At 37.0% G+C, this 19,746-nt stretch overlaps 1 protein-coding gene across 9 annotated transcripts in view; it reads right to left on the bottom strand.

Moving 5' to 3' along the window:
- Positions 1–16,596, bottom strand: part of LOC127074777 (protein GET1) — a 37,108-nt gene extending 20,512 nt beyond the window's left edge. For 7 of the 9 annotated variants that reach the window (XR_007786114.1, XR_007786111.1, XR_007786110.1 and 4 more), the window contains exons 1-7: positions 16,241–16,596; positions 14,805–14,884; positions 13,423–13,493; positions 12,172–12,230; positions 12,003–12,084; positions 11,716–11,765; positions 1,608–1,743 (exon numbers count right to left, since the gene is read on the bottom strand). Coding sequence is in view for 1 of the 9 variants with exons in the window: in XM_051016132.1 (XP_050872089.1) it covers positions 1,660–1,743; positions 11,716–11,765; positions 12,003–12,084; positions 12,172–12,230; positions 13,423–13,493; positions 14,805–14,884; positions 16,241–16,354 (540 nt within the window). In the remaining 8 variants the exon portion in view is untranslated. Of the gene's footprint in view, positions 1–1,231; positions 1,744–11,715; positions 11,766–12,002; positions 12,085–12,171; positions 12,231–13,422; positions 13,494–14,804; positions 14,885–16,240 lie in introns of those variants that run through there. The other 2 variants (XR_007786115.1, XM_051016132.1) reach the window with 2 other exon arrangements.
- Positions 16,597–19,746: the final 3,150 nt, after the last annotated feature.

Below are 19,746 nucleotides of genomic sequence, written 5' to 3' on the forward strand. Positions count from 1 at the left end.
ACATAAACAATCATAAACAATCAGACAATAATGTCATTGACTATAAGAAGCTGGAGTAAATATCAATAGAAGATTATTTGGAAGGAAAAAAAATTCACTCTTTCTTCAACTAAGAATGTTAATGTTAACGATTGTGCAATCAATAGTCTTACTGTTTTTAAATAATCATTAGATGGACAAGTAACGAAAAGAAAATTTTCAAAAATGTATTTCCGATTTTTCAAAAATATATTTCCAAATTATTTTTCACAAAATTAAGATATGATTTAATTATATATGTATTTAGTATATTTTATGTGGGTCCGAAAATATATTTTCAAGGACATTTTCAAATTTTTATAAGTTATTTTTCTACTCCATATATGGGATTAATATTTTCCTAATTTTTACTATAAGAAAGATAGATTATAATCTTCATTCTAAAAAAGGCAAAAACGACAAACACCTTAGTACCTATGATCTTCATACTAGTGAAAATTAAAATTAGAAGAAAAAATTGCATTATAACTTAGTATTCCCTCTTTTTTTTTTACAATATTATTCTTCTTATTTATATCTATATACAAAAAGAGAGTGCTCGATTTTAATGTGATTTTTTTCTTCTAATTTTACTATTCAGTTAAATTATGTCTTCATTGTTATAGCTAGTAATTTGGTTGGAATATTAAAAGTTATGTCTTCATTGCTAGAGTTAGTAATTTGGTTGGAATATTAAAAGCATCTCTTTTGCTTTTGTCCCTATGCTCAACACTTGTGGAATTGGTTGAATTGTTTGCATACGATTTTTTCAATATCCTTCAGTCTCCCACATCTTCAGATAAGGGAATTACGATGCAAATAAAATGGCTAGTCTTGATTTGTCTATTCAATGTGAATTTTGGTGAAATGACATTTGTACCTTAATTAGAGAAGACTTTACCTAATATCCTTAAGTCAGTTTAATTAGTAGTTATATAAGAATCTCCGACCTCCCATTTATTAATTTTTTAGAATGATAAATTTTATCCACTAGACAAATGCGGAATTTTAAAATACAGCACTTTTTCCTAAGTTTAAATAACACCAAAATAATTTTCAAAAATATTAGTAGTGTTTTTGATGGGCATGTCATTGGTATAATATATCCGTTTTGCCGATAATTAATCTCTATTGAAGAATTTGACTGACCACCAAATACAAAATCTCTTCATCTAATCATGATTTCTCCATCCACAATGTTTGGATTTGAGACTTTGCTAAAGAGATTCGAGTCAAAATCAACTCAAATCAACATAATGTTTATATATACTCTTTAATTTTACAAGCACAATCAGTTCTCGGTTGAACAAGCCAATGCAGTATTTAGAATATTGATTAAAGCCTTTCACATTTCACTCTTCTAAATGTTCAAATCTGCTAAAACACATACTTTTGATAGTGTATTTTATGTTAAACCTATTAATTCAACACCAAAAACAAATATAAATAAATCTCCTTATTTAAAGAAAACAAGTTCTACCAAGTATCCAAAAAAAAAAAATCACTAAAGAAACAAAAGAAAGCACATCCACTAGATGAAATGGATACCATATAACAAGCAGGAGGGACTAATTTCAAGATGTACAAACCTAATAACTTCCTGTTCTTTCCATTTTAAATCCAGGACACCAGTCCAACCAGCTACCAATCCAACCAGCTATGTGTGAGTTTACAAATAAGTTTGCTAACCCTGGAAGTTACTGCTAGCCAAGGTATTATGCCAACCTGCAATGATATATATATATCAGATTGAATGACATTCAGAAACAATTTGGCACTTTCATATATGTTACACCGGCACCAAAATATTGGGGTGGGGGAATTGCTCTGTATACTAAAGAAAATTTACACTAAAGATAAAATCAAAGCTGAGAGGCAAATTCTCATTGAAGATTCGAAGAGGAGAACTCTTTAGCCCAAACTCAGACTATAGACAATACACCAATAACTCAAAAGTTTGAGTCATTGACCAATAGTCGGACTCTATGGTTGATCTTGTTGCTGCATTTTTCTTCTTGTTTCTGCGAGGGATCAAATTTCCAATAAGGAACATACAATAATTGGTTTCGTTTATTGATTGATAGGACATCAACCCTAGTCTGCATCAGAATATCCCACGACTTGGAGCTCATTTCAAATAAGAGATTTGGAAAACTGATTTGCAACAAGACTAAAGAGGAGATGATACAAACGGATTTACAACACTTAATGGGAAAGCAATGTCTGGCTGGACATGTCTCAATGAGATAATTGAGTATTATAGAAACTCCTGTACCTTTCAAAACCAAATCCTTTGAAATGAGTTTCACATTTTAGTGTCGCAATGTCTGGCTGGACATGTCTCAATGAGATAATTGAGTATTATACCCAACATGCTAATTTGAAAGGAGAACAAGAGCATATTTCCACTATGAGAGGAAAATCTCTTTTTAATTCCTACGACGTGCTTCAAATGGCCTAGATTTTCTGTTGGTTTGAAAGAGGCTCTTGAATTCTGCTATGCCAAATGTGTCGTCTCCAAACTATTACTATGTCATCAACATAGACTACCAGAAGTATAGCCACTCACTAATGGATTATTGATAAAGATTACATGATCATAGCTAAATCATTTTTTTCGGTAACTTAGACAGAGAGCTTTTGACAATACATATTAAAACAAAAGAAATTATTTCCTCATGACTAAGCTTAAAGAATCCTGATAGTACTCCACTTAAACTCTCAAACCAAACATGGGGAGATTATTTCAAGTCATATGGGAGTCATCTAACCAACAAACCTTCCCACACTTCGCTTACTCCATATAGACTTCTTATGGTAGATCACTATGGGGAATGGTATTTTGGCACAAAGTTGTACCAGCCAATGATGATATGCTTGCAACACGGTAAACAAACGAGCAAAAGCCAACTTAGAGCTAAATGAGAAGGTTTAGAGTAGTTGACATTGTAAGTCTATGAAAAATAAACCTCTTACAACTAGCTAACCCTTGGGACATTAAATTAATTCATCTGGATAGACTTTAAGGCTCATTTGGTAATCAAGACAAGAAATGGAGAATAGGGTAAATATCCCATCTCATTATAATGCAATGTTAGCTGAGCCACTAGGATACGAGAAGCCTTTCCTAGTGGCTTATCCTATTCTATTCATTGATGTAATATTATTTAGAAGAGGAAGCTGGATAAGATAGAGATTTTTTTCCCTTTTCACCCTAGCCTGCTACCCTTCCATTTTGCTCTGACATCACCTACCATGACACACCGCCATTGCTACCCCACAGCCTCCATCATCATAATTGCCTAGCACCCTCCACCATTGCCTCTCCAGCCAGACACCATTTGCCATCACCATCCAAAACCTATTCACTGCCACCGCCAAATACCCAACCCACTATTTCCGCCTAACACCCTCTATCATCATTATATGGCGCTGCTTGTCAGTATCACTGTCACCTCGAGAAACCCTCCACCCCTGCCTCCACTGTCAAGTAGCTGTTTGGCATTCTTCACCGTGAACATCAGGCACCCTTCCCCTCACACTTTCTGGTATTCTTCACATTCACCGCTAGATAGTTGATACCCTACGCCGTCGCCTCTTGGCATTGTTCATTCATTACTACAACCGCCACTACTGGAGAACTTTTGCCATAACCCCTCCCATTTGCCAACATTGTTCATCACTACCACCACCGCCCCCACCATTCGTCACTATTACTTCGACCACTGGGTACCAGTATCATCGATAGGGGAAGGCCAAAAACCCACCATATAAACACACCATAGCAGCCTATGGCCCCACCATGAGGAGGATCCTTTCACAAATTGCCTATGGCGATTGTCAAATCATTCTGCCATGACTATCATTTGACAAAGTTGAGCATCCTCTGCCATTGTGGCAACTATCAGACATGCTTTGCCATGACCGTCATTTGACAAAGTTGGCATCCTCTGCCATTGTGGCCACTATCAGACACGCTTTGCCATGACCACCATTTGACAAAGTTGAGCACCCTCTGCCATTGTGGCCACTATCAGACACACTTTGCCATTATCAGCAATGTCGCCACTGTTACAGTCTCCTACCATCCTCCACCACCATGAGGACCCTATCATTACTGTCATGTCATTTGCATAGAATTAACATTGTACCGTGACATTATTAGTCAACCTCCTCAAACATAGGATAGGATAACATTGATCTTGTGGATTATTCGGTGTGCATCAAGCATTGGATAGGATAAGATCTTATTGCACTTATAAGTTTTATCTTATCCTATTCGGTGTTTTATCTGATCCTCACCCTATCTTGGTCACCAAATAAGCCACAATAGTGTTTACACATTACCAACCAACAGTATTCTTGAGAGTCCCATATTGAATGAGTCTCCTAGGAGAACTTCAAGCAGTGGCACACATGGCACTCATAAGACGGCCTTAACTGTATTGGAAAATAGAATAACCAGCCGCCAGCAGACCCACAAAACAGATCCATTCTGAGACATCATTCAAATCAGATGTATGAACACTACCTGATTTCAAGAACCTGACCCAGACTCACCACTAGCCACAGTCCACTCAATGCTGACCAGCCATAAGTGGCCAGATACCCCCAGTATCTTGCTGGAAATCAAAAGTACTATGCCGGGCTGCCTAACATGAACAAAAATGGCCTGACCCGAGTGTTTGCGTCGGAAAGAGGTGAGCTGTGGTTTCTTTTACGTGTGTAATTTTTAGTACAGGATGAAAAAAGTTAAAGAGGCTCGTTATTCCTTGTAAAATGAAGAGATGTTTGGTAAACTATACCCAATGTGGATGCAAGTCTCTATTTATGTTGTGATTTAGGCTAGCAGTTCAGGGTATTGTCATATTATACAGATAAAAATTACTCTGTGGACATTAATCATATGTATAAACACTTTAGTTCTCAACGGCCATGGTCTCCTTACAATAACTACAAAAATATAAGCCAATACGATATTATGTTAGACTTTTCATATGACTTAGCAATTATGTTTTTAAATAGCAATTATTATATTATTAAGAGTCGTTAGTGGAGACTTAGGATGCTATTAAGAGTGGTTATTAGCGCAGAGAAATTTGTGTTTATGTTTAGAATATATAAGGGAAAGATAAGGAAGAGTTTATCATCAGGGAATTAGTGAGTGGTTATTGGGAGAGACCCAACTCTCGAACATTTGGGAAGGGAGAGATCCAAAACTCTTGAATTCTCGGAAGGAACCAAACTGAACCCTGTCATTCTGTTTGTGTTATTTCTGTTTTGTACCAATAAATATCATAAATTGTCCCAATTTTATTTTGTAAAAGAACCAGTTTCTATCAACTGGTATCAGAGCACTTCTGATCATCAAGAATGGAAGGAATGCTTGATCTTGTTGATGAAGTGTTGAAAGAGATTAGAGATTGGAGAAGAGAACTCAAAGAGTTACAAATAGAAATATCAATCTTTGAAGGAAGAGATGTTGTTGGATGGATGATCAAGATTGAGAAATATTTTGATGCAGGAGGTGTATGTAAAGAAGAAGACCAAATACTAAAAATTGCACAGTGGATGAGTGGTAAAGTCCTCACATGGTACCAATTATGGATTTGGGTCAATCCAAGTTCCACTTGGGAAAATTTTAAAGATGCAATTCTCAAAAAATTTGGGTCAGAAATTGATCCAATAGAGAATGAAAAACCAAATGAGAGGACACTACCCAAATGGTTATACTTAGGCCAACAACCTCCATTGTCAAAACCACCCGACATCGGCACGGTAGTGTTTATTGATATTCCTAAGATTAAGTCTGGCAACGAAAAAGTCCCACTGCTGGTATCACCATCACACCAACAACTGGTCACGAGAGCACTGCCATTAGCAAGCAAATTTGATCCTAAGGAAAACTTTCCTATTTCATGTACAACTCAATTTTTCTATTTCAAATTTTAGGATCCTGGAGGATATATTTTTCTACTGTGTATTTCTTTCACCTTGAGGACAAGGTGAATCTTCAGGCGGAGTATTGTTAGACTTTTCATATGACTTAACAATTATGTTTTTAAATAGCAATTATTATATTATTAAGAGTGGTTAGTGGAGAGTTATGATACTATTAAGAGTGGTTATTTGATAGGAATGAATCGGACCCCATAAGTGATGATAGGGATGTATTAGTTAACAAAGATAAGTTTGGGCCTAAACAGTGAAGGGTATATGTGAGAAAGAATAAGAAAGGCCCAGTTAATTAGTATTCTCCAAATAAATAGGAGTCTCATTTAATTTGTTAGTATTTTCCAAATAAATAGGAGTCTCAGTTAGTTTGTTAGTATTTCCAAATAAATAGGAGTTAGTTTAGTACTCCCCATATAAATAGGAGTGTATGGGGCAGTAGCTAGGTATGCTATTATTTTCTGTTTTTCATATTAGGGTTTGGGCAGTGAGAGAATTGTTTTCTCTAACTGAGGAGAAGTAGCTCTGGAACTTCTTTTTTGTTTTCATATTCATTAATAAAATAATTTTCTCCATTCTATTCTACCTTTCCTCTGTTCTATCAATTGGTCCGACCTACCGGATTCATGCAAACCAGAATGGCAGAGAGAATTACTGCAGTTGAGGAACGCTTGGGACGTGTGGAAACTAGTATTGAGGATTTGCGTACTTTCATTGTTGCGGAGATTCAAAGGGCGATGATGAATCGTGAATCACCTCAGTCAAGCGGTACAACGGTTACCTCACCGTTGGATGAGTTTCGTTTGTCCGCAAAGAAGGTGGAGTTGCCAGCATTTACCGGCGACGATCTGGTGGCGTGGATCACTCGTGCTGAGACATACTTTGAAGTACAACGAATCTCTCAGGATGTTCGTATTCAGTTGACAGAGTTAAGTATGCAAGGCCCTACTATCCATTGGTTTAACCTATGGCGTGATTCAAAAGAGGAATTGTCATGGGAGAACCTCTGTGAAGCAATGATGGCGAGATTTGGAGGAGGGCGTTTGGAGAACCCCTTCGAAGAACTCAAGGATTTGAAGCAATCTGAGACGGTGGAGGATTACATCGCCGAATTTGAATTGTGTTCATCTCAGTGTGGAAGGTTACCAGAACAACAATTTCTGGGCTATTTTATTGGTGGTTTACGTCACGACATCCGTTCTCGGGTAAGAACATTCAAGCCGCACAACCGATATGTGGCGATGCAATTGGCACGTGATGTGGAACGTGAATTTGCTGAAAATTCAGGTCATGGATCTGGTTCACGTTACAAACCGGGTCATGGCTCTTGGACAAAATCTCAAAAACCTAATTGGGCTTTTCGCGAAGGGGAAGGAAAGGGATCTGCAATTCAGACCCAGACTAATAACTATTTGGGCAAAACCCGTACTGGTTCGGGTTCGGGATCTCAAACCGGGTCAACACGCCCTACTAATTCAACATCATCTTCTCGCCCAAATTTAGGTGACAATTTGCGCCGCCATTCTCGTGGTGTCCGCCATCTACCAAGTGCAGAGGTTAATGAGCGGCGTGCGAAAGGACTCTATTTTCGTTGCAACGAACGATGGGATCCTCTCCATCAATGTGCAACAAAACAGTTACGATTGATTATCTTGGGGGATGATGAAATTGTCAACGATGAAGGAGAGATTGTCGTGTTAGAGACTGAGTCGGAAGAAGAGCTCACACAAGAGGAATTAGAATGTAAAACTATGGGACTGTTTGGTGTATCCACTAATCTAAACCAGGTCCGGACGATGAAATTGGAGGGATGTTTACAAGGTGCATCTATTCTGGTTCTTATTGACAGTGGAGCCACACATAATTTCATATCCCCTAAGGTGGTGGAAACCCTCGGATTGCCTATGGTGCCTTCTAATCCCTTGGGTGTTAAATTAGGAGATGGTCATCGTGTCCTAACTAGGGGTAGATGCAATGGAATTCAGCTGAACGTGGGAGCGGTGCAGATTTGTTTTGATGCTTATGTACTGGAGTTAGGAGGTGTGGATTTGATTTTGGGAGTTGTGTGGCTGGAAATTTTGGGGAAGGTGACCATGGATTGGAAAGAAATGTCCATGGTGTTCAACCATAAGGACAGTATGGTGAAATTACTTGGTCAAGCTGTAAATGATACGATGGCTACATTCCAAAGCATTTTTGTGAAGGAAGTGGTTGGATTACATGGAATTCCGGAGTCTATTCTTAGTGATCGTGACCCCTTGTTTGTGAGTATCTTTTGGAAAGAGTTGTTCAAGTTAGTTGGCACGGTGCTTAAAATGTCCTCGGCATACCACCCACAAACGGATGGCCAAACAGAAATGATTAATCGTTGCTTAGAGGCCTATCTACATTGTTTTATTGCAAATCAACCTAAGACATGGGCACACTGGATTCCGTGGGCAGAACTGTGGTACAATACCACATTCCATATGTCTACAGGGTTCTCCCCTTTCGAGGTGGTGTATGGCATAAAGCCTCCAGTGTTGGTGCATTTTTTAGAGGGCGAAACCAGAGTAGAAGCTATAACGCAGGAGTTAAGGGACAGAGATGAGGCGTTGCGTCAATTGAAAACTAATTTACTCAAAAAGCCCATGAGCACATGAAATACCAAGCTGACAAGAGACGCAAGGAAGTGCAATTTGAGGTTGGTGATTGGGTTTTCCTCAAATTACGTCCTCATCGACAACACTCGGTTGTGCAAAGAATCCATCAAAAACTGGCCCCTAGATTTTTCGGACCTTATCAAATCGTGAAGAAGATAAGACAAGTTGCTTATAAGTTAAAGTTACCACCAACATCTAAAATACATCCTACCTTTCACGTGTCGCAATTGAAGAAAGCGGAGGGAAACTATACTACTACTACTACTAGTCAGCTACCTATCAGTTTAGAGTCAGAAAAAGGGGACATTACTCCGGCCAAGGTTTTGTCATGGAGGGATAAGTTCGATGGTGGACAGCACAAGAGAGAATGGCTGATTCAATGGGAAGGGATGGATGTTGGAGATGCTACCTGGGAAGAGGAACTGTTATTGAAGAGTCAATTCCCTGATCTGCGCCTTGAGAACAAGGCTAATGTTGTAGGTGGGGGTGATGATAGGAATGAATCGGACCCCACAAGTGATGATGGGGATGTATTAGTTAACAAAGATAATTTTTGGCATAAACAGTGAAGGGTATATGTGAGAAAGAATAAGAAAGGCCCGGTTAATTAGTATTCACCAAATAAATAGGAGTCTCATTTAATTTGTTAGTATTTTCCAAATAAACAGGAGTCTCAGTTAGTTTGTTAGTATTTCCAAATAAATAGGAGTTAGTTTAGTATTTCCCATATAAATAGGTGTATGGGGGCAGTAGCTAGGTATGTTATTATTTTCTGTTTTTCATATTAGGGTTTGGGCAGTGAGAGAATTGTTTTCTCTAACTGAGGAGCAGTAGCTCTGGAACTTCTTTTTTGTTTTCATATTCATTAATAAAATAATTTTCTCCATTCTATTCTACCTTTCCTTTGTTCTATCATTATTAGTGCAGAAAAATTTGTGTTTATGTTTAGAATATATAAGGGAAAGATAGGGAAGAATTTATCATCAGGGAATTAGTGATTGGTTATTGGGAGAGACCCAACTCTCGAAAATTTGGGAAGGGAGAGATCCAAGACTCCCGAATTCTCGGAAGGAACCAAATTGAACCCTATCATTCTATTTGTGTTATTTCTGTTTTGTACCAATAAATATCATAAATTGTCCCAATTTTATTTTGTAGAAGAACCAGTTTCTATCAACTAAGTTGATAGAAACCAACTGATATATAAAAAAATATAGGGAAAATCCCTTTGAATTACACAATAGTACCGCAGAACTTCGAGGGTCTGCACCTCCTAATGCCAAAATGACCCCTTTTCCTATCCAATTCCAAGATGATCAACTCCCTCAATGTCTTTCCCTATTTATTCTAAACCTAAACACTCTTAATTAATAATATAATAATTCTAATAATTATCCACCAACTCTCCTAATAATTTAATATCAGTTACGAAACTCAAGAGTCTAACAATACTCCCCCCTAAAGATTCACCATGTCCTCAAGGTTTGAAAGAATACACTGTAGGAAAAATATATCCTCCCGGATCCCATAATTTGTAAAATAAAGGTTGAGTTGTACAAGAAATAGGAAATTTTCTTGCTATGGCAGTCCTTTCGTGACTAGTTGTTGTGGCCACAGTGGCACCGGTGGTGGAAATTTCTTGTTTCTAGACTTTATCTTAGAAATAGTAGCAAACACGAACAATAGTGAGTCTTTTGCCTGTGATGAAATAGCCGACTCTTCGTCACTTCTCTGGACCTCTGCTTCACTGGCAGTCATCAACGAATCTGTATTTTTCACTTCGTCGCCCACGCAATCAGATTTGATATCCACTTTACAAACTTCTTTATCACTGTTTTGTTGGATTTGGGAGTGTTCACCTTTACCACCAATCTTTCCTTCAGTTGGAGATGCTATTGGTTCTTGAATTTCATCGCTGCCTCGGATTTCCTGTGTTTTGTTTTCAGACTCCAGTAGACAATCCCAAACTTCTGGTTGAAATTTCTTGAGAATGGCCTTTACAAAATTCCACCAACAAGTATTTGGATGACTCTCCTTCCAAGAAATCCACCAATCAAGAGCATCTCCTCTCAATGAAAATGCAACAGCCCACTCAAGCTTCATCTCCTCACTCATTCTTCTTGACCCAAAATATTGCTCAGCCTGGATCAGCCACCAATAGGCCTCCCTTCCATCAAATCTTGGAGCCATATTCATGCCAAAATTCCCAACACAACGGTAGAAACTTCTTGGATCAGAATTGCTCTGATACCAGTTGATAGAAACCAATTGATATATAAAAGAATATAGGAAAAATCCCTTTGAATTACACAATAGTACCGCAGGACTTCGAAGTCCTGCACCTCCCAATGCCAAATGGCCCATTTTCCTATCCAATTCCAAGATGATCAACTCCCTCAATGTCTTCCCCTATTTATTGTAGACCTAAACACTCTTAATTAATAATCTAATAATTCTAATAATTACCCACTAACTCTCCTAATAATTTAATATCAGTTACAAAACTCAAGAGTCTAACATATTATTCATCTTATTCTTAGAATTTGGATTAGACTCAACCCTTACAAACCGACTTATAAAGTGAGAATTGACCACAACTTATAAGCAAATTTTCAGGTCGTATCTCATCCAATGTGGGACAAATAAAACATACCCCACACACCCAAGACTGGACATCTAAAGCGTGATCTAAGTGACCTGATAGCATGCGACAAAGCGGATCTTAGATAGACTCTAATACCATCATAGAATTTGGGTTAGGTCTAACTCAACCCTTACAAAAGCGGCTTATAAGTTGAGGACAAGCTACCACTTATAAACAAACTTTTAGACTATATCTCATGCAATGTGAAAATCTTAACAGCCATCTTATTGGAAAGCTTCAAATCTTCATCTGACACCAATGAAGTTTTTTAGATCCACAAACATTTGACTTATTCATGATTGTCAAAACTCACAAGCTAAATCAAATCCTTGCTCAAAAGAAATAGCTCAGAACAGCACATTCAATGATTGGGACCTCAATAGGCAGTATTTGCTTCAAATTGCTTCTTTTATACAAAAACTTCAAATATAATACAGACAGATACTAGCAATTACTCACCATAATATTGTTATTTTGCACTCCTCCAGACCTCCAAGATAACAATCTCCCTGAAGAAGAACGTAAAGTAAGTTCAGCGCACGCACACAAGAAAAAGTGTCTTCTTCTTTCAACATTAAAAGGAAATAAATCAGTGCCATTAGTCTGCTAGGTCATTTGTACAGAATCCCAAAAAAAAAAGACGGACAGACTTTTGTATAGCAATCTAATCAATCCAGCATGCCTTATGGTGGACAGAGTTTATAGTGTAACCTAGTAGAATTGAAGTGTCAATCTAATTGCATTACCAAATGGTTGCACGAGTTGTTGAGATATGCTAGCCACAGGAGAACTCCAAAACCAGATAAGCAAAATTAAATATGTCAAAACCTACAAGGCACAACCATATATGTATCTTATCAGCCTCAGCAAAGAAAATATGTAAACCTAAAAATCAAATTTTAAATCAGGAAATACCTTAGAGATGAACAGAACTTTTGAATACAAAGTTGTGTCCCTGGCATGTAAATCTTGACCTGGATATTAAATATTTAAATGTAACTAATTTATTTGTAAAGCAGGAAAGGCAGAGAAACTAGAGTACTGCTACAATCCCAACGTTGTTTTAAGAACTATTATGGATGTTGATTTGTGCTACGACCCAGATGAGACTGAGAGTGTGGGCACAAATAGGCAATTAGCTAATTAGTTGCCCAAGCCTAATATGTATGTAGGGAGTGATGTTACGAAAATATAGGAAATGGGAGGAAATGAATGGGACGTGTGTGGCAGAGAGTGAGGGCTGAACAGAGAGAGAGAAAGATATCATTGATCATCTTTCACTTAGAACCTTAGAGATTGTGCAGATGGAGAACTACCTCTTCTCTAAGGAGCTTTGCTCTAGGATTACAGAGGTTCATCTTTTGTCTGTAATAGTTCCACTTTTAATCAATAATATCATATTTTGTTCTTTCTTAATTCAGGTTCCTATCAATTTGTAGTAAGAATTGATGTTGAGATTACTGAAGTTCTATTAACTATCTTTTTCTCTATTTTCTCATCTATTTGTCTCTCCCCGCAAAATCCTCCCCTACTGTTCTGTTTGGCTAACATGGCATAGGATAAGGATTAGATATCCTCCCAAAATAAAGACAACCGGCAAAAAGATCAGAAAGAAAAAACAAAAAAACATCAACTCAAGAGGAGCACTCCTATCATTGCTGCATGTGATAAAGAAACTTCCCTTAGAAAAACAGAAAAAGGATCAGCTTAAAAGAGCGACTCACTTAGCTTTTCTTTCATATAACATCCATCCCTTGTGCAGTATAGCATAAATGAGGATGTTATGATAGGTAGGTGGTCACACAGTTGCCGCGATCAGAATGTAGCCATAGGTAAGTGGATATACAACTCAAGATATGATTAAAAATGAAATTAAAACAAAGTTGGGGTAGCTCCTATTGTAGAAAATATGGTAGAGTTTTGATCTTATTTAGATTGGGCATGTGTTAAGACCCATAAAAGCACTAGGAAGCAAGGTAGACTTGATGAAAGATAGATAGTCCATTAGGTAGATGGAGACTAAGGAAAACTAAATTTTTTTTATTTAAGTAGTATAGCATCAAGTTTATCTTCATAGAACACTCGAATTGATAGCTATGTAAAATGTTAATCCACATTTATATAGAATGCAATACGTGAAATGACTTGCAACAGGAAATAACTCACACTTTGCAAGTTCCCTCTCCTTTGCAGCTGCCTGTCTTTTGAGTTTTGCAGCTTGTGCAAAGGTGGATGGCCTGAGAGGACAAAAAAATTATTCATGTACTGTATTTCTCACAAATATACAGCGGTGAAAATAAACGGTGTTTCAAGTTCCACTAAATAACTTGGTTGAATATTCACAACAAGGGCCACCTACATCTAATAGCAAAACATATATATTTCTGTTGTATTGTTTGATTCTATACTCTTCAAGTCTGAACTATGTTTCATGATTTTAATGTATTCTTGTTTTTAATTAAAGTCACGTCAATGTCTGAGTACCATGCATCTTCCTCTGTAATCATATTAAAAGTGATACCTCACCGCTAGACTGGCATTAATCCCCTTCAATATTTCATCCTCGATACCTATAGTTTGACTTCTAATTTTACAACCAAGATTTCTGAAACATAGGACATAATGTGCATTTGGACAAAACCATTGGTTTACCCTCTAACTTTCAATGACCAGTTGACCACATACTAACCTGTAATCAGCCTTGAGCAAGCTCTAATACTAAGACCAATATAAATAAACCATAATTAACCCCTATCAACTTGCAAACGTACACATATAACATGTAATACAGCGTAAAAAATATTGTATTCATGATAGTTGCATATTTGGAATGGGGTTTTATTTTCATTGGGGAATGGGGGGAGGGCTCTACCGTTTGATACAGATCATATACTAGGGTTTCATATGCAGGAGCGCTGTTGGAAACACACTCTTTTCAACACAAACTCTTTTATTGGTTGAAATTCAAATGTATTCCACTAAACCAAGTAGACCCCACACCAAATTAATGGGACTCATAAATTTCAACCAATAAAAGAGTGACTGTTGAAAATAGTGTATTAGAGTGGGTTGCTAGCATAATTTTAAATACGTATATCACTAACAATGAACAAATGCAACATAATGGAAATTAGGCATGGAATAGAATTACCATATACCATCGTTATGATATTTCATGAAAATGAGGAAAATCTCCATTCCATTGTATGGGAAGTAAAGTTACCATCTTTAAGTTAAATAATAAGTTGGTTTAGTCCCAAAACACCATATTAGGAGGAAGAAAATTAAGGAATTGGTTCCACTTCATTTCACCATGTTTCAAACAATGGAAACCAATGGCATTCCATTTCATCTCTATATGGTAATCTAAACAGCTCATTTGCTTTAAATAAAGTCGAAGAAAATTGGTCATTTCAACTTTTGAATTAAAAAGTTGACACAAAAAACAATTAAACAAAAATAACACGACCAACTAAATTTGGAATCCATGCAAGTCCGGTTCCTTTTCATGACGGGGGATAGTGGTTGCTAAAGCACAGGTTACTTACTGCGACATGGAGTTTGCCTCCTTCAAAAGTTGTTTTATTTCTGCACGCAACTGAGTTTCTTTTTGCTTCTCAGATCCACCCTGTAACAAAAGCATGTGACTAAAAGAAATTAGTAACATAATCACTGGTCAGTATCTTAGAGAATATCTCCTGCTAAGCACGACAAAGCCAATAAGCACATAAAATATTACAGCAGACAATCACTAGGGCATGATGCAAAGGTTCAATTTTGTCTCGTTAAACTATAAGAGAAACTATTAAAAAAGATATCGAGATTAACAAATTGGATAGAAACATGGTCTTTGATAGAACATTATGGCGGAATTTGATCCATGTAGCCGGATCCCACTTAGTGGGATAAGGCTTGGTTGTTGTTGTAAAATTAAAATAACACAATTTTGTCATGGATATTCAATTCATGGCATTTGAGTGTGATATGGTAACCAAGGTATTGAAAATCAGAAAGGGGAAGTAAAATCGTAAATTGTGGAATTGTAAGAAAACCATAAATCACTTGAAATACTTGAGTAAATTTAAATTCATAAGCATAGCTCACAAGTAAGATATAATTAAAACCTTACATCACACTTCAAATACTTATTTTAATTTAAATTTACTCATAAGCATAATCGTCTAAACATTTCAAAGATCGTAAGCTTATACAATTTAATGATTAACAGGACGGATTCTCCCAGATTCCACCAAAATTGGATTATGCGTATAGTCATAATCGCTGAGGGCAGCGTTATCTTAGAATCATGGAATTTTACAATTCAAATCAGGATTTTAACTACCATGCTGCTGACACAAACATTAACATATGCAACAGCCTATCTCATTGAATGATTCACCCTAATGACAGATATCTTCATTCTTAGAAAGTAGTTTAAGATTTGATGACAAAAAGCTAAAAACTACCCCCATAAAGTTTGGTCTCACAACAAGTCATCATCTTCCAGTACCACATAAATAGTGAAAATCCAACATTAGGGAATGAGCTCCAATTATGGAAAAATCATTCAACTCGAGTTCAAACTAGAGTTGGAACAGTCCTTGGTCAAACTTTACTTACCTCTCCATCAAACTAAGGACTATTCGAGCCTTTCCCCCGAGAACCAGAGGACTAAAAACAAAAACAAAATAGAAACATCTATAGCCTAGCAGAGTTCTAACAAATCACTATTGTTCTGCGTTGCGGAAAAAATGTGTATTTAAATTCTGCTCAACAGTGCTGCTATATCACTTTACATATCAATTTTAAATGATCAATCCACTCTAAATCAATTCTTTTCAACGCAGAACCAAACATACGCATGAATAAATTATCATGCAAATCAAATAACCAAAGTTCAAATTGAGCAAGGTGAACCACGCAAACATCACATACAAACACACACTATAAGCATTATCATAATAACTTGTAAATTGAAGATAACCTTCTTGAAGTGATCAATCCAATAGGAAGCAAATTGAAAAGCGAAAACTATGAAAAATATGAGAGGAGCTGCGAATGATCTTTGATGATCTTCACTGGCATTGTCTCCCATCATCGATTCAATTCGAAAATAGATATTCAAGGAAAGAGAAAGATCAATGAAATCTATATGTGAAAGATATAATGATTTAGGGCTTTTGTGATAACGGGAATCAAAAGTGGGATAATGATATTAATCAAAAGCTGAAAACGAAAAGAGAAATGTAATCTGGGAATTGAGGTTCATTCATAGACCGAATTAGGGATTGTAATCTGGTAGAATCCGCATGATCAACGGTTGATATCATCACCAATTTTTATCTTAATTATATTGTTTTTTTATTAATACTATCCTTTTGATTCATTTCCGAATTTATTTTAATTATTTAATTTTAAAAAAATTGTTGAACTCTTGGTTGTGAATTTTTTATTCAAATAATCTAATTTTAAAAATAAATAAATTAAAATGACTCATTTTTTAGATTATTTTTCAAAATACCTCACTTTGAAGAGGTGGCGTCAGATGAATTGGCGTCTGCTCTTTAACTTAGAGAGGTGGCACCAATTGGATTGGTAGTGCACCTAGTGTTGTCAATCCAATTGGCACATGTGTGTTAATTTACAAATGAGACATCAATTGATCTGACACTTATGTGTGTTTCATATTATTTTTGTTAAATAGTGTACATTTTAAATAAAAACTGAAATCAGACTAACTGATATTAATATTAATATGTGTTTACACAAAAAGACTAATGTTGTTGACCAGGATGACCTAACCGACCTCCGGTCCCATATCCCCTAGCTACTTGAACCTATGGCCTTAACCCATGTTGATGATTCACCCCATGTGTTTGAGTATCTGAGGACCCTGGAACATCATCACCACCTGCAGAAGATTGCCTAAGATATTCAGACAAATCTGCGCAGTCTTGTGTATGCATTGAAGCGCTACCGCCATAGCTGAGTTTGTGACTCATGCCAGAGTAGTTGGGATGTGTTTGAGTTATTAGAGGGTGACCAGGACAATTGAAGGGCGACATTGGTGTGAATGATGCATCGAGGAAAGGTTGAAATGATTGTTGTGGTGTTTGGTAGCCATATGGTTGTTGCATATTTTGGTTTTGTGATGTTTGTGCTTCTTGACTATAGTAGAAGGAGGGACGGTTGGTGTAAAATGATCGTTGGGTGTTTTGGTTAAGGCGATTATGGTAGGGTGATGTGTTGGGTGCATAGCGATGTTGGGTGTCTTGATGATGATTTACTTGTTGGTGGTGATGCATGGTATGCTCTTTGTATTGTGGTTGGGTGTTTGGCATGTTAGGGTCATAGGTTTGTGTGTTTGTAGGTCATAATTTTTTATGGATATAGGGATGTGAGTAACCGATCTGACAATGTTGTTATGGGTTAGATGTTGAACATTCTTGTGTGTAAGTTACCTAGTGTGGGTCGTATAGGTACATATCCTCGGCGAGGAACTCAAATTCAACCGATTTGTACCAAGTCATATAATTACGACTTGGTTTTTATTCGGTTGGTATCACAACATCAGTTAAGACATGGTCTTGACGGTGCTTCCATTTTTGACACTCAGATCTAGCGAAGCTTTGCCAAGGGTTAAAGTTCCATTGGTCGTTAACTTTTCGTAGATGTCATTCTCCGAGGTTTGTCGGGGGTTCTGGGATGTGTTGAAGCATATCGAACTGCAATTTAACATGATCATTATGGTGCATCTCCACAGTGGTGAATCTTATGATCGGTGTGCATGCAGTCGAAGCGGCTGCATCTTGTTCGTTGATTTCATGGTCATGATCCAAGTTTAGATATGGACGCCAAAGGAACTGAAATGTGAACATATATTAGATTATAAATTTGTTAGAAGAAATTAACAAATTATTACGAGTTAATTAGGTTAATGGCAATACATCTGTTGGTCGAAGGTGATCCAAGAGATTGTGATACTGGGTAATACAGTGTCTAGGACATATGTTGTAACTCATACCACGTGTCGACCATCTGCGTCATAAAAGTAAATATATTATTTTGAGATAATAATCGGTAAAGCAAGTAAATATATTCCATTGTTAAGAACTTACTTTTATGCTTATGGGAATGTGAACGGATTGTGGTTGACGGGCGCTAGGGACGGTAGTTTGGACCAACCCCATGCTTGGAGTAAAACAACACATCCAAAGAATGTAGATGTGTCTTTATGTGCATTTTTACACAAAGAGCTATAAAGATAAGCCAAACAAGCGGACCCCCAACTGTTACTTCTTACTCTATCTACATGTCTTAGTAAAGGTAAATACATAACATGCATACTAGAACCACTATCTTCGGGAAATAAAAATAAACCAATTAAAAGCATAATATAACACCTAGTTTTTATTATTCGAGTCTCTTCGATAGAATTTTCATCTAATTGTAAGTTGTTGTAATATACCTTTAAGGCATGAAAGGAGTATACCTTGACCTCTCGAGTTATCATCTAACAAGTCATCATCCAAGAGGTCCATGCAAATTGAATTCGCATAGTTGGTTTTACCATTTACCGTCTTACCCTCGATAGGCAGTCCCAATAACATGTAGACATATTCTAACGTCACGGTACATTCACCGGTTGGAAACCAAAATGTGTGTGTCTCGGGACGCCATCTTTCACATGAAGCAAGAATAAATTTAGTATCAACCGACCAAGACATTATTTTGCTTACATGTCCAAAATCGGCGAGTTCGACATAAAGTTGAATCATCGCCTCCATGTGAACAAATTCGTGGACACGAGTTCGAAACCTAGAAACATCCTAAAAAATAAACAACAAAATAAGTTACCGCATAAAAAATTGTGTTAGAAAAATAATAGAATAAATAAACACTTACATAAGTTGTTATATTTGCAACTGGGCCTCTATGCGATTCACCCATAGTGAGCAGAGACATCGTGTCGTAGTGTTGCAGATGAAACAGTGGTGGTTGTAGATGAAAGAGTGGCTATTGCAAATGTGGAAGTGATTGTTGCTGATGAAGAAGTGATTATTGCATGACTATTTATACTGAGAGACATGCATAAGTTTGCATGCATGGAAACTTGAGCATGTATGTTAGCGTCAATTGATTTGACGTGCACATGTACTTGATGGAAGCTAGCGCCAAATGGACTGGCGCTTCCTAGGTCATGGCAGGTTTCATGCATGGTCTTTTCCCTAGTCTGCATGGCTATTTGCATGCAACGCAGAATCTCGAGGTCTGCACATACAAGGCGTTATATGGATTGGCGTCCATGTTCAAAAAATGCATGCAGGCGCCAGGTGGAATGGCGCTAGCTCTTGCATGCATGTCATGTCACATTCTATTTAATTGTCTTCCTCATATTTCCTCATAGCAACACAAATTCAAATTCATCCTCAAACCAACACCAATTCATTTGCACCCAAATATTACTATGTCATCTGCACCCAAATATTT

This window comes from Lathyrus oleraceus, chromosome 4 (genome assembly GCF_024323335.1).
Source record: "Lathyrus oleraceus cultivar Zhongwan6 chromosome 4, CAAS_Psat_ZW6_1.0, whole genome shotgun sequence".
Lineage (NCBI taxonomy): Eukaryota > Viridiplantae > Streptophyta > Magnoliopsida > Fabales > Fabaceae > Lathyrus > Lathyrus oleraceus.